We start from the raw sequence: 15,175 nt of genomic DNA on the forward strand, positions 1-15,175 counted from the left end.
GTATAAATCTAGTATGATAGTTGTGTAGGGTGAAATCTTGACCTCGAAATAAAGCTATCTTTATTTATATCATAAGTGGACTTAAAAGACTTTAGAACTCACATGACTGTCTACTTTAATTTGAGATAGGGATATCTTCAAAAAATAGTTTATACCCATGAGTTATCACAGGAAAGCTTGCTATTACTGGACTTGATTTTCTTCAATAGTATTTTTGCCTGTTGCTATCCATGAACGTTTTTGACGGTGTTATTCGTATTTGAAAATGCTGTAAATTTGACCCAAATAACACAGGGTAAGGCTGATGAATTGACTCCATTATTTTATTTTATTAACATTTCTAACCTTGTTTTCTTCAATTGTTAATTGCGTTTTAATCATTGAGTAGTAACTTTATTCAGATTGCACGTCTATATTAAGATCAGAATTAAACGCATGTCATAATTAAAAATAGAATAAACAGAAAGTTGCCTCTTGATAAATTCGGAACAAAATGTCCATGAATATCGTACGATTTGGTGATATAAAATCTTCGAAGGCTGATAAATATCGAATACAATTTGCATCTTTCCCTTCCATGAATTTGAAGGGAGGGAACACTATTCAGTAACATATTAAACATATAACTCGGGACTGTAAACATCAGTGTAAACCCAACTTCTGTGTTAATTAATGTTCATGTACAAATACAAATCCTGCAGCCATCTGCTGCATGTAATAATTCAATAATTTAATGAAAAGTAATTGTACCACTATCTGATTAACAGGTTTAATTTATGAAACGCAACGTTCAGTTTTATTGGTCAGCATTAAATGTTTGACATGTGTTATCGCCTATTAGACCTTTTCAAAATCTCTCGACACCGACTAATGACACCTACAGTTTACAGATAAAATGGATGGGTCGTCTCAAAGACAAAAACCATCATGATTATCATTACGTAACATATTGGATTGGCGGTTTTTTACTGTTTTGATTAAATAGTTTAAGAATACATATCAAACAAATAAATAAATAAATAAATATATGAATGCTGGCCGGATGCAGCCATTTCTTTCGCCTTTTCGCGTTTTCTTGACTTCCCCTTTCATTTTGCAAACGCGAATTAGGAATTCGAGAAATCGAGAAATCGGGAAATCGAGAAATAGGGAAATCGAGAAATCAAAAACGCCAAAACACGAAAACGCAAAAACTCAAATGAATTTTTGCTTTCTCTTATTTCCCTATTTCCCAATTTCTTGATTTCTCGATTTCACGATTTCTCAACTTTTCCCCAAAAACACGAAAAGGGGAAAAGCCCGCAAGCGTCCACATACATATTTCTCTGTCATGTAATATTCTTATTTTGTATGTATTTGCACGACATTTCATGTTGAATTTATTTAAAAACAAATATTCCAATCATTCTGAATCCTAACCCATTTTCTCTTCACTTTTGTGATTATATTAGTCTTTCGCCAAATATTTGCCGCATGCCAATAACGATTTTTTAAATTTGTTGGTGTAAAAGTTTTTATGATTTTCTTTTTTAAATGAAAATGAATACTGGACCGTCCGTCCGTATCACACTTGTGAACACGACCAACTTGGTGTTTTTCCACCGATCTTGTTTGATTAAATATCAACTACGTCAATAAAACATGATTTGTTCTTTTCGTTTTCCAAATTCAAATAGGACAGCTAGAAGCTAAACGTCTAAAAGATGAAATGTGACTTAAAGTATATCATTTTCTTTATAATAAATTTAAAAACAAACATGTCATTTGGACTCTGTAGGAAAGTTTTATCATTGTCAATGATTGAAAGCAATAAAATCAATAATGATCTCCATTTTTTTTAGACGACCTTCACATTTTGCCTGTCGTAGTCGTTCTCAACTGTAGGTGTCGAGAGATGTTGAAAAGGTCTATTAATGACACACATCATATAAAGAGAACCCTTGACTTTTCGTATATTTAATACGTTAATTTGTAATAATCATGCTTTACATTACATTCATTCTCACAATATTATTAAGGCACAGGCTAACACATACACCATCCCACTTTAACTACATTTTAGATATGAAAACGATTGAACGTGAATATATACATCGCCATGACGTTCTGACTTTAGGCATACATATTGCAATGGTTTTTATGTATTATATCCATTCTATTTTGCAAATCTTTTACTTTTTTTTAGCAATCATGAAATCTTATTTTTTTTCGTTTATAAATTGTGGCTTAAATTGGTATTTCTAAATGACATATTTAATCCTGTTAATTAGAATCCAAACAACTGCATTTCCAAAATTATTTGAAACGACTGTTTCTTTGGTGAAGTTGTATGCAATCAATTGTAAATGTTACGGACACCATCACGAGTTGGTTAACCATTATGTAACTATCTGTTTTACAGATGAGAGCGGGTATGTTCCAAATTTCGTTAAATCGATCCCGTCCCTTTTTTACGAATGTGACCTACCGATTGAAAATTGTTACTGGGTTTGTACTAACATGAGCAACACAGCAGTGGTGCCACATGTTGAACAGGATCTGAAAACCCTGCCGGAACACCTTAGATCATCCCCATTTTTGATGGGGTTGTGTTGATTATGATTTTTTTTTTGGTTTTCTATGTTTTGTTTTCTGTACAAATGTACTATTATTTGTCTGTTTGTCTTTTTTGTCTTTTTTGCCACGGAGTTAACATTGTCAGGTTATTATCAACTTGTGATTTTGAATGTCCCACTGGTATATTTCGCTCCGCTAGTTCTTGTATAACATGTATAAGGAGTTTACCAACATAGCAAGGTTTCTTTACAAAAAGTGTTTCCTTAATTAACAAGTTATATTTGTATTACCTTGGTGCATATGTGACTTTAAATAATGTAATCCCAGCATATTTAGTATAGTGTAAATTATATTGCCACTATGTGACACTTTACCTTTGATGTTATCTTCCAGGTTCCCTACCATTTGATGTACATCCTGAAATATCTCTTTCGGATATTTGATTGGTTACACATTTCTCTATTGATAAAAACCAAGATTTGAGGAACTTTTATTATTATATTTTTTTTAAATGTGCATTATGTTGTATTAATAGATGAATTGCTTTTTCCATAAAGTTTTGAATAACAAATGAAATTCTTAACGACCTCGACAGGCTAAACATCCCTTGCACGGTCGGTTAAGATTAGGTAGCGTTGCGATGTAAAGTTGCATAGAAGCTTTGTTCTTATATTTTCAAATAGGGTTATGCATTAGATTTTTACTGATTTTAAGTTACATAGATTGCGGCGACATAAATAGACGAATTCTCGCAAAGGTGAAGGGGGATTGATACCAATGCATGTACATGAGCCAAAGTAAAACCTACACAATCAGGACAAAAAGAAAGCAAAAGACATTAAAAAATAAGTAGGTAATATCATAGATTTGGAAAAGAAGACATGTTTGTATATCATGTTAAACATTCTTGACCATGTAAACATGGCCTAGCCCTATTGACATAAGTAAAATACGTAATAATTACAAATTGATCTGACACAACAATTAGTTCAACAGCTTATTAGAAGCAGCAATCATTCAAAACAATATTCATTATAAGAAAAAAAAGTATACCTTTACTAGTATTTTCCATCAATTTAGGTGCATAAAAATGTTTCAATATAAAAACGAAAGGATTACAATCATGGCAAAATTGAAATCTTCTCACTTATCCTCAAGTTCGTTCTCAACTGTATTTTAATTACTACATGCGAGTCAAGATATTATGCAGATATAATTGTATATATAACAAGAAGATGTATGATGATCTTCTTTTTGCTGTTAATTTTTGATGACATACCACTTTCTTTCCTAAGGTGCAAAGACGAGGAAATCCGGTTAATTAAACTGGTGGGAATTTCGAAATCTTCACAGTCCATTGTTGTAACAGTTTAAACATAGTATTATAAACAACCAAAATGTACGCCGAAGACTTAGCTGCTTTGGTATTTGACAATGGATCAGGAATGTATAAAGCTGGATTTGCTGGAGAGGATTGTCCACGAGCTGTATTTCCATCAATTATTGGAAGATTCAGACAAGTTTGTTAACATTCAAAGTTTCAAAACTTCTTTAATTTCAAATATTTATTTCTTTTATATTCGGATCTATTCTTGTTCCTTTTTTACATTTGACAGCACATAAATGTGTGTTTGTGTACGATTTATCCGAACCTTATATTCGTTTATTTTCCTTGTAATAACAGATCGAGAAAATTTAAAAAAAAAATGAATACTTAGGTAAAGGTATAATGTTATATCTGGATATACGTGACCAATGAACATATTTGTAGATGATAGATAATTGATTGGTGTAGGACACATACGTATGCACCTTCTTGGTTACACATTTATTTGTTTGCGACGCGTTTTGTCACAGTCTTAAGTTTTTTTTATAAACATGTAGTTGCTTATATATGAGAAAATTCTGTCTTATACATCCATGAAAACCACTTGAGACAATGACTGTCATTACATGTTTCGAATAGCCATAAATGACTTGAATAATTCTAAATGTGAAATGACTCAACAAAATTTGTTTTTATACCAAGAAGCATGCCAATTAATACAGCTGCGAGCTGTCCAGCTGTGGAGAATGTGCTGATTGTAATGTTTGCAAACGATTAATTAGTATTGTTTGCACGTTCGCTTAATATCCATTGTTGAATAAACAAATACTACAATTCAAAGTAATAATGGGAACCGATCCTTAGAGGACTTGAACAATTCTTCTTTAAATTTATTATTTAAAGTCATAAGAAACCTCAAGTTAAAAAAAAATAATGCAGATGTTTTTTATAACTCAATGGATACTTTTCATTATAAAACTTATCTACATATACTTTTTTCTGAAGAAAGTTCCAGGCAGCAATTTTAAAATAAAGTAAACTACCTGAAATATTTTCCGTATGCAAAGTGACCGCAGTGTGACCCATCTCTTTTAAACATCCGGTGATCGCAATACGCATGAATGTTAATACAATAAACTTTTTATCTTGTTGAATATGTTAAACACGTGCTCAATATCCATGTTTTTTTGTCGGTTGTTGACAAAAGGCGACAATCGTTAAACTTCGGCTTCAAAACACGAATTTTATCTGCCATATTTTCATAACAACACTGACCGATTGAAAAAAAACCACATTGACGATTATACGAAGTTTATGCGAAAAAATAATAAAATTGTGCACAGAAGACTAAGGCCGTGTTCACATTGACCTAAACTCTGTGTTGTGTTAGTGTAACTCACACATAAACTAAACATAATTGCGTATCTCTTGATAAATCTCAATGTTTACATGCAGTTTAAATCATGTTTTGTCTACATGTAGTCGATAGTCGATGTAGGCCTTGTGTAAGTTAAGTGTACTCTAAACTAGGCATTCAGAACATTAATTTTCCCATGTATATTTAAAAAAGAAACATTTATTTTTATTAAATTGATACTTACAACACTTATTTATAAAGTTCCTTACCGAAATATTTGTCTTAACTTGATATATTTATTTGTTATAAAAACACTTTAGCAATACGTAGCCTTATTAACCCCTAATCAAGACTCATCCATCATCATTGCCGAACACATAATTCATTTGAAAAGGTCTTCCCGAATCGATTAGACGTACATACTGACAGAAATATTTGTCACTGGTCTGTATACTCTAACACCGATTCACTTATAAATGCATTACTGAAAAAAGAGTGAGGTTAATTGTTTATTTGTGTAGTACCTGAGACCTGTTAAAATACAATAAGAAATTTAAAAAAAAGCATTACCCCCTCCCTTTGCCAAATACTCCTTGGAGACAAAAAAGCATTTGAAACAAACAGAAGAGATAGATATGTAGTGATCATTGAATCGGAATTATTTTTCTTCGTCTGTAAGCACGCTGATGGCGATCCTACGCTTTAATGCGTAATCGAGACATCTTTAAACTACTGCAAATCATCCAAAATGACTTTCTGAAAGAAGCAGCCACTTTACTTCCCAAAAAAGGGGGAGGTGTTGTGAGTCAGATTTTTTTTTCGTGCGAAAGTTTATAATTAGTTCTTTTTCTATGGTACCAATTTAATAGTTAACACTATAATGTATGGGGAAACTTCAGACTCAGAATAATAATTTTGTTCATTTTATAATCATCTGAGTGACCCGATTTTTTAAAAAATCAAATTGTGGAAAAATCCTCCCACACCCCTTTTTAAAAGTCAAATGGTCGCTTCCTCACTGCTGGAAAGTTGTTCGAAAATTTGAATTTGGTTCTACGTAAATTAAATAACATATAGTTTACAAGTGTAAACAAATCTTATGTACAGGTAACTAAACAAGGTGTATAGATGTGAACAAATTTAATGTGAAACAAGTGTACATTACATTAAACCAAATGTAAACATGTTTACTGTACACGGCGTTTGATGTGAACACGGCCTAAGTGTATTATGTTTGTATGCTTTGGTTCAATAATTGAAATTACATTATTTTTCACCGCTCCCTCGTTTATAATGACTTTTAATCGAATACAATGTCATATCAATCAAAAGAGGTATTAGATACCTTTGCGAATGGTCAACTGTAAAGAATGCGTTGAATCAAATATCCCCTACTGAGTGCTTGCACGTTTGTCCAATGACCCTATTTGAATCACCAAAAGAAATAATCAAATACATGTACAAATAAATTCATTTTGCAAACAAACATTGCCACCTAATCACAAACATATACAGTGCAAATGTATACGTTGAATATGATAATTGAAACGTCGAATCAAATATTGCTAATAATCTCTTCAAAGCTTCGCAAAGATTTTGAGATTGACATCCCGATCTCGCAGCAAAACTTAAATGCATATTTACGTTTGTATGTTAGAATCCAAAAAATATTAAGGAATAATTTATAATATCTCAGATTCAAAATTAACCGACCAGTAAAAATTGTAATGTCTTCTGATGTTTGGTACTAAACCCGTGTATAAAAAGTGTAAGTTAAAAAGTAAAGGAGGGGAACAAAATTGGTAATGGAGAATTAAAAACCAAATTGAAATTGTTATACTAGAACACATTTTGTGGTTTTCAGGGCGTGACGAGTAGTGTAGGACCGAAAATATACTATGTTGGGGACGAAGCCGAAAGCAAAAGAGGAATTCTTACACTTAAATACCCAATTGAACACGGAGTTGTCACAAACTGGGAAGATATGGAGAAAATCTGGCATCATACTTTCTACAATGAACTGCGTATTGCGCCCGAAGACTATGGCGTTTGTCTGACAGAGGCGTCTCTCATTCCTAAATCTAACAGAGAAAAGATGACACAGGTTATGTTCGAAACGTTTAATTGTCAAGCTGTGTACGTTGTCAATCCGGCTGTAACATCGTTATACGCTTCTGGTCGTACAACTGGCATTGTTTTACTTTCTGGTGAAGGTGTAACCAATATTGTACCTGTTTACGAAGGTAATGCTATTACTCATGCTATTTTGGGATTAGATCTAGCCGGATCTGACCTAACAGACTATCTGATGCAAATTGTGACAGAACGAGGATATTCATTCACAACCAAAGCAGGAAAAGAAATCGTAAGAGACATAAAAGAAAAAATGTGCTATGTAGCATTAGACTTTGAACAAGAAATGCGAACACCTAATTTTTTGTATCCTTTAGAGAAAAGCTATGAACTACCTGACGGACAGGTTATCACAATCGGTAATGAAAGATTCAGATGTCCAGAGGCAATGTTCCAGCCATCTTTCTTGGGCATAGACTCACTAGGTATGCATGAGGCAATATGCAAAAGTATCGAAAAGTGTAATGATGAAATTCGTAATGAATTGTATGCTAATATTGTACTTTCTGGTGGGTCAACTTTGTATCCTGGTTTTGCCGACCGTATTCAGACAGAAATCATACAACTTGCTCCACCAACATCGGAGGTCAAGGTTATTGCTCCACCAGAAAGAAAATATTCTGCCTGGATCGGGGGTTCCATGTTGGCGTCAATGTCCAGATTCCAAAACATGTTGATCAGCAAACAGGAATACAACGAATCCGGACCAGCAATCGTGCACAGAAAGTGTTTTTAAACTGCAAAACAACTTGCTAAGAAATGAGCTGCATTCTATTCTTTGTTCTGATATGTAAAATGATTTTTAGATGTAGAAAATTATGAAGATTATAATACAATTGATATCATCATAATGTCGGTTTTCGATTCTAAATCCAAAGACGATGTCTTTTAGGAATATAAATATTCTTTCGCGACAGTTTTATTTTCGCTTTTTTCGCTGTAACAGTTGAAACGCGAAAATAAAACGAACGAGAATATTTCAAAGAAATTCGAAACGAATATGAAGTCCATACAGGAACGTATGTCTATATCAAAACTTTATATTATGATTATCCTAATTAATCCAAGATGACATTACGGATATTGCTAAATAAACAAATGTTATTACAGTTATAAAAATGACACCTGCCAATCAGTTTTAAAATGATAACCAATTGTACCTGCTGCACTGATCAATCAGATTAAAATATTAATTAATGACCAGTTATTTTGTCATTATTTTATTCACTTTTAATTGGATCATTCCTCTTTGTTTATGTGATTGTGTTTTTACTAGCAAACATGAATAAAAGTAAAAACTGTGAACAAACAAGCAAGAATTTGATTGGTTTAATCACTTGGTTTAAAATCATTCATTTTTAAATCATTTCTGAAAATAATTATATACGACACCGTATGGGACATCGCGAATTCAAAACGGTGCGAATCTAGATTATGTTGGTAAACCGCGGAAAAATGACTGCGCGAAAATATCCCGGTTTACAGTAGACGGTTTTATTGTAAAGATCATTAATCGATTTTATATCTATTTATTTGAATTGACTTTTCGTTGTTAAAAACTTTTTACAGGCTTTTTGTTCTTAGGGCTATCTATCCGACTTCTTGGTTTATTTTTTTTTTGTAATATTAATATTTCGGTTTACCAGTTGTGTCTTATTAATTAATTTCGCAGTATTGTCAGTTCATCGATTTGACCGTTTCGTCAATCAGTTCATTCATATCGATTATTTGCTTTACATCTAGCTTAACATCCCTACTGGCCATGTTTCTTATTCGCTTTGTGATCAAACTTATGCTCTAAATCCAATAAAAGTTTATTGCACATGCGTATATTGACTTCTTCAGAATAGTGAATTTTATAAAATTATCATGCACTTACTACATTTCCTTAACTTTAAAACACTTTCAAACTCTGATGGTGCACATGGTGTTATTATGACTGTAATGTGTTGCATTCCAAAATTGACATAGTTGACCTAGATACGACAACCGTTGGTGCTGGTTGTTCAAATTCCTCCCTCTGAGCCGACACAAACGTTTTTGCACTTATAATTATCGGACATAGAAATTACCTTAATTGTCCATATTCAGAATCGAACAAATTGATGCGAGCTATACTTCATTGACGTTTCAACATGGGTAGGCATTATATTTGTGTTATTTTAGCCCTCACTATCGCTCTGGCAAAAATAGTTACGGAAATAATGCCTACCCGTGTTAAAACTAAAATAAAGTATAGCTTGCATCAATTATTTCTTAATTGATTTTTATGTTTTAATTAACCTATATAAATTCAGTTGGTATTTCCCTAAAGTTAGTGGGCGATATGGTTTGACGGCCACCTTTAGGTATCCATCCTTTTACAATATCGTGACAAAATCCTGGTAAGTCAGTTGTATATCGAAGTGGTTTCAGATGTTCAAACTTCTAAATTCATCTTAAAGATAATGAAGTTTTCTCCGTATTTATCAAAAGTGAATATTGAAATAAAATACTAATTTTCATGTTTTGACTTATTAAATATTGCTACTCATTTACTTTTTAGTGTACTTAAGTAACTGTCTAAATCAAACAAATAACATCCCCCTTTACTGTTATCAGATAATAGAGTTGATCTTTTTTATTTTATTTTGTTTCCCGTCTCACACGAAATTAAAAAAAAAATCTGAAGTTGCTAAATTGCAAATTTACGTTGGTAATTTATGACTGACATACTTGCTATATATGTTAATTGTAAATCTAAATTATAATCCTGGTACTTTTGATAACTATTTCCCGTACTTTCGTTTGTTTTTGTTTGTTTTTGTTTTTTTGCTTTTTTGAAGTTGTTTTACCAATTTTGTTTGCTCATTTGTATGGAAATACGGACCTAAAACTTTAACTGGTTTGTCGTTTATCAAAAGTACCAGGATTATAATTTAGTCCACCAGACGCGCGTTTTGTCTACACGAGACTCATCAGTGACGCTCATATCAAAATAGTTATAAAGGTAAACAAGTACAAAGTTGAAGAGCATTGGTGATCCAACAAATTTATCTATATCATCTTTACAATGTTTTTACTCGTGATAACAGTTTATTGTGGTATCATTTTATCGTATTAACCAGTTCAAGTAATTGCATATTTTGATCTGCTGGTTCTCCTTAAACCTCAACATTTGGTAGTCAGATCATAGTATGCTCAAATGTGAGTTAGTAAAATGTGTTCAAGGGTCTTGTGAACTGTCATATTGAAACTCCAGACTGTCAGCTTTGTTGAAATCAAGTTCCATATAAAACGTCATGTTCAAAATCTGAATAAAACACGTCATTTGGTCTCTGGATGAACATCGGACTAAGACTTCTTTTAAACTAAGTTTTACTGAAAGTATAGTGATGTGTGCGTTCTATCCAACATTTGGTATAGCAAGACGGTTAGGATATCTCTGAAAACAATTTGACCCGGTCGTAGTTGTGCGCCTGTCTGGAGCTAGGAATCTCTGGCCGTTAATTTGATAGTCCTTTTTGTTCTTTTTAAATTTTTGTTCATTTATATGTTTCGGGGTTTAGTGTGACGTCTATTTCCGCTGAACAAGTATACATTTGGGAGCTAGCTAGCTGACGCCTGCCACCGGATGTAGGAATTTTCCTTTGTGTTGATACACATTTTCATTTAGACTATGTTGCACTTGGCAGTATGCGACATCAGAGTAACGTTACGTTATCTGTTAATTACTTGTATATGATCTGTAAGTGTTTAGTGACTGATTTAATCATGTTAAACATGTTTAAGTTGCTGGTCTTCACATAAACAATTATTTCTGTATTTACGAAGACAATATATATGACAATCTAAAATACTTGAAAAGTTACAATTCTTTAAAAACGACAAACATATCAGTTCATTTGAAAAAGAATCGTTTGCCGTATATTGTGTTTGTGATAAAATTGAATATAGAAATGGGGAATATGTCAATGAAAGCACATACCGATTAAAGAGCAGATAACATCAAAAGGCCACCGATGGGTCTTGACGGCAGCAAGAAATAATGCAGCACCCGGACACGTACTACAGCTGCCCCTTGAACAAAAATGTATATTAGTTCAGTGATAATGGACGTACGTACTAAAATCCGCAATATATAAAAGAACTAAAATTAGAAATCGTTAAAGACTGACAAAGGACGGAGGTAAATATTTGGCATGCGAGGTTAAGCATGTTTTGAGACCTCAACCTTTCCCCTATACTTCTAGCCAATGTAGAAAAATCAAACACACAACAATACGCACAGTTGAACTCAATTTAAAAGAAGTCCGATTCTGATGTCAAAATAAGTAACAAAAGAAACTAAACAAAATGATACACAAATTTACATTGGACTACTAGGAGTTACTGACACGCTAGCTTCAGATCACAATTAAACTGAATTAAAGATTACGTTTGTGATATCGATGGTGTTATAATGTTTCAGTAAAACATAAATTTCTTTCGCTAAAATATTATACGTTGTTACAAAACGATCAAACTGTACAAATTGTGATTAATACTACAAGGTGGTAACGGGGGAACGTCACCATCTAACAAATGGACTATTAACGATAGGACATGAAAAGTCATATATTTTATCATAAAGTTTACCCTCTCTGAGCACTAGATATCACTCGTTGGTTTTGCTCGGCTTGTTGTGCCCGGTATTAATTATGTTGTGGTATGACGGCTGTTCATTTTGTCGTGTGTAAAAAAAACAAAATCGCTATATTTTCGACTTCGCCACGATTGGTATGTTCAATATCTTTGATTGATTGATTGATGTTTCTATAACGCCACCTTTATACAATGGAAGAGGTATACAGTCATTGGTGAGATCACATGATAGTCATCTAGCTATTTTTGTTATATTTGTAATTTTCCCTTTTTTCATGTTTTCGTGGTCGTCTGTTGATTTGGTTTAGCATTTTGGTTTGGTTTTGTCTCTAGTCCTAATTTATACCTGTATAATTGATAACATGGATAAGTGCCCTCTTTGTATAAATTATCCAAGACTAAGTCACAAAATTCGAACGTACTTAATCGAATAACACAGCTAAAAGTACTCACGTGACCTCTCGAATAGACCCTGTCGTGCCGAATGATTTAACCGCCAAATCACCCAAAAAACTTTAAAAAAAGATACAAAGCATATATAAATAAGCTAGTTGTCTTGCGGAGAAATATAATTGCCAGCAATACAATTACATTTGCTCGCAAAAAAAATCAGTATGTATGCGCGCAGCTTTGAATTCAATTGCTCGAATATATTTATAAGTAAAAAAAACCGTTAAAACAAGTAAATGCAGGTAGACTTTATTTGTTTATTCATTCATTTAACTATCGGCCTTCTTTCACTTTAAAGGTCATTACGCTTTAGAGTTAGGGTTCAGTCATGGTTATGGTTAGATTATGGGATGTTCTAGGTTAGGGTTAAGTTTTATTGTTAAGGCTAGTGGTGCTTTATGTATCTGTTAGGGTAGGCTTTGGGTTAGGAATAGTTAAGTATTGCTCTTAACAAAAATGCTATTTTATCACACAAACAATTTTGATAGATATAAGATTGGATGTAAACAGATTAAGCGTTCCCTCCGCCATGACTTTTTGTCATCTTTATATTCTCACCACCTTTTTTTTTTTTTGCAAATGTTTGGAATAATCTGTATTGATTTTTGTTGGGATGTGGTATTTTGTTTTTTTTATTTTTCAAAAACGCAATTATCTTTGCGACCATCGCTTGTCATCTGAACGAGAGAAATACTATTGTTACAGCACTCAAAATGGTTGCCTACAAAATATAACTTGATCATTTGTTATGTGTTTCGCAGTACTTTTTGTGTCAAAGGAACAATGAATAACGGACCACCGTTAAAAAAATATAGCAGTTATTGTATGTGCGTTTATGAACAAAATTAGGAACAAACCTATAAAACTCTCAATATATTACGAGTATCCGAGTACTGTGATTGACCTTGAGTACTAGGCCTTCCGAGTGAGTACAAGTGTACTTGTGTCCATCCCTTCTTTTGAAACAATTCTTACTATTGATAATTTTTTTAACGTGTAGTGAAAAATACTGTATACATGTTCAGGAGAAGAACAACTGACATAACAGAAAGAAGATAGGTCTGGTCTTGTTGATTATTACAGACATAAGACTGACCATATCTATGAACCGATCATCGCGTTGTTGCAAGGTTTTTTATGGGTATGTTTTATTAATTCTTATCAGGATTACATTGTTTAAAATGCAGTTATTCCGAATTAAAAAAAAAAAATATGAACGTTTTAACAAAACCATTTTTTAATTCTAAATTCAATTTAATTTAATGTAATAGTGTCTGCACATAACGTAATAGTGTTTGCACATAACGTAATAGTGTTTGCACATAACGTTATAGTGTTTGCACATAATGATGTAGATTTTATACATAACGAGATAGGTATTTGCACATAACGTAATAGGTGTTTGCACATAAGGTAAACGATGTTTGCACATAGAGTGAACGATGATTGCAAATAAGGTAAACGAGGTTTGCACAAAACGTATTAGCTGTTTGCACATAATGTAAAAGGCATTTGCACATAACGTAATGAATGCTCACAGCGAGTATCTACTGTACGGCAAAATGCATAAGAATCATACCATGATGTATTATGTTTTTCACTGGAGATACATATGAATAAACACAACATAACGCCAAAAGACTATAATATCATGAAATTTACATAGAACAAAGGTGTATCACAACAAAGCGTTTAAAAGATTTGTCATAACAATAACACTTGAGACAGGACGCAATTATTAACTGACTTACGTAAACGAAGAATAGACACAACATAGATAAAATATGAGAGAATGTAAAGTTGGTTGATCATAAAGTTCAAAAGTATTCATAGAATATATAATAGTTACAGCATAATGTAATGCATATTTTACACAACAAAGTTTAGCAATGACATATCATACAATTGATTGACCAACCAAATTACCAATTTGACATAACACAGAGATGCCGTGTCAGGATATAAAGGCATCTGCACATAACATAAAGAAGAAATGACAGGACGTAAAGGTAAAGCGATAACACATATTTAATATTTACACTATAAGACAGTTCCGGCGTTCCATACTGTGAGTTAAATTAACCATGGATGTTTGATGTGTCGATATCAACATGTTTCTGTCGTCATGAAAAAATCACAAGAAAAGTATTGTGCACCAAATTGTCCAAATGTTTAAACTTTAATTTAACAGCAAACTATACCTAATTTTGGAACGTTCGAATAACTAAATAGATTATTTTTACAGTTTCAGATGTCAAATTATCATGACTCTTAACTACTTCTTCCTTTCAAAATGTCAGATCTGCTAGATAAATAAGTATACACATGAATAACAGGTAATTGATTTATTCGTGAATTATTCAATCTACTTCTACAACATAATAGTAAACAAAGAAACGTCTGCTGCCACTGCTCCCTCCTTCGTCTCCATTGAATGACAGACAGCAGCACAGGCATGTTAATGCAATGATGCCTATAATTAGAACTGCAGACCAGGAAGTCACCCACCAACTCCAACCAAACGTGTAACTGTCCAACCAAACAATTATTGCCGAAGCAACATTCAATATCTCTACAATCATAAAATTGAACCGGTAAAATAAAGAGAAACAATATACAGTAAACCAATGTATTTCCGCAAAACACTTGTTTTTGTAACTTTCGCGTATTGAAAAATGCGCAAATATGTAAAACATGGACCTTTCTTAGGAGGCTCTAGGGTAAACATT

General features: G+C 32.7%; 1 protein-coding gene across 1 annotated transcript; it reads left to right on the top strand.

The window, feature by feature from the left end:
• Positions 1 to 3,953: 3,953 nt before the first annotated feature.
• Positions 3,954 to 8,109, top strand: LOC134688424 (actin, cytoplasmic-like). The gene is made up of 2 exons (XM_063549130.1): positions 3,954 to 4,076; positions 7,105 to 8,109. The coding sequence occupies exons 1-2, from the start codon at positions 3,954 to 3,956 to the stop codon at positions 8,107 to 8,109; spliced, it is 1,128 nt and encodes a 375-aa protein (XP_063405200.1).
• The last annotated feature ends 7,066 nt before the right edge of the window (positions 8,110 to 15,175 follow it).

This window comes from Mytilus trossulus, chromosome 10 (genome assembly GCF_036588685.1).
Source record: "Mytilus trossulus isolate FHL-02 chromosome 10, PNRI_Mtr1.1.1.hap1, whole genome shotgun sequence".
NCBI lineage: Eukaryota > Metazoa > Mollusca > Bivalvia > Mytilida > Mytilidae > Mytilus > Mytilus trossulus.

Excerpts from the sequence above, each read along its gene's own strand:
- LOC134688424 (XM_063549130.1), top strand. The coding sequence starts at position 3,954 with ATGTACGCCGAAGACTTAGCTGCTTTGGTATTTGACAATGGATCAGGA. Across the intron at positions 4,077-7,104 it reads TTATTGGAAGATTCAGACAA|GGCGTGACGAGTAGTGTAGG; the intron begins GTTTGTTAACAT and ends TGTGGTTTTCAG.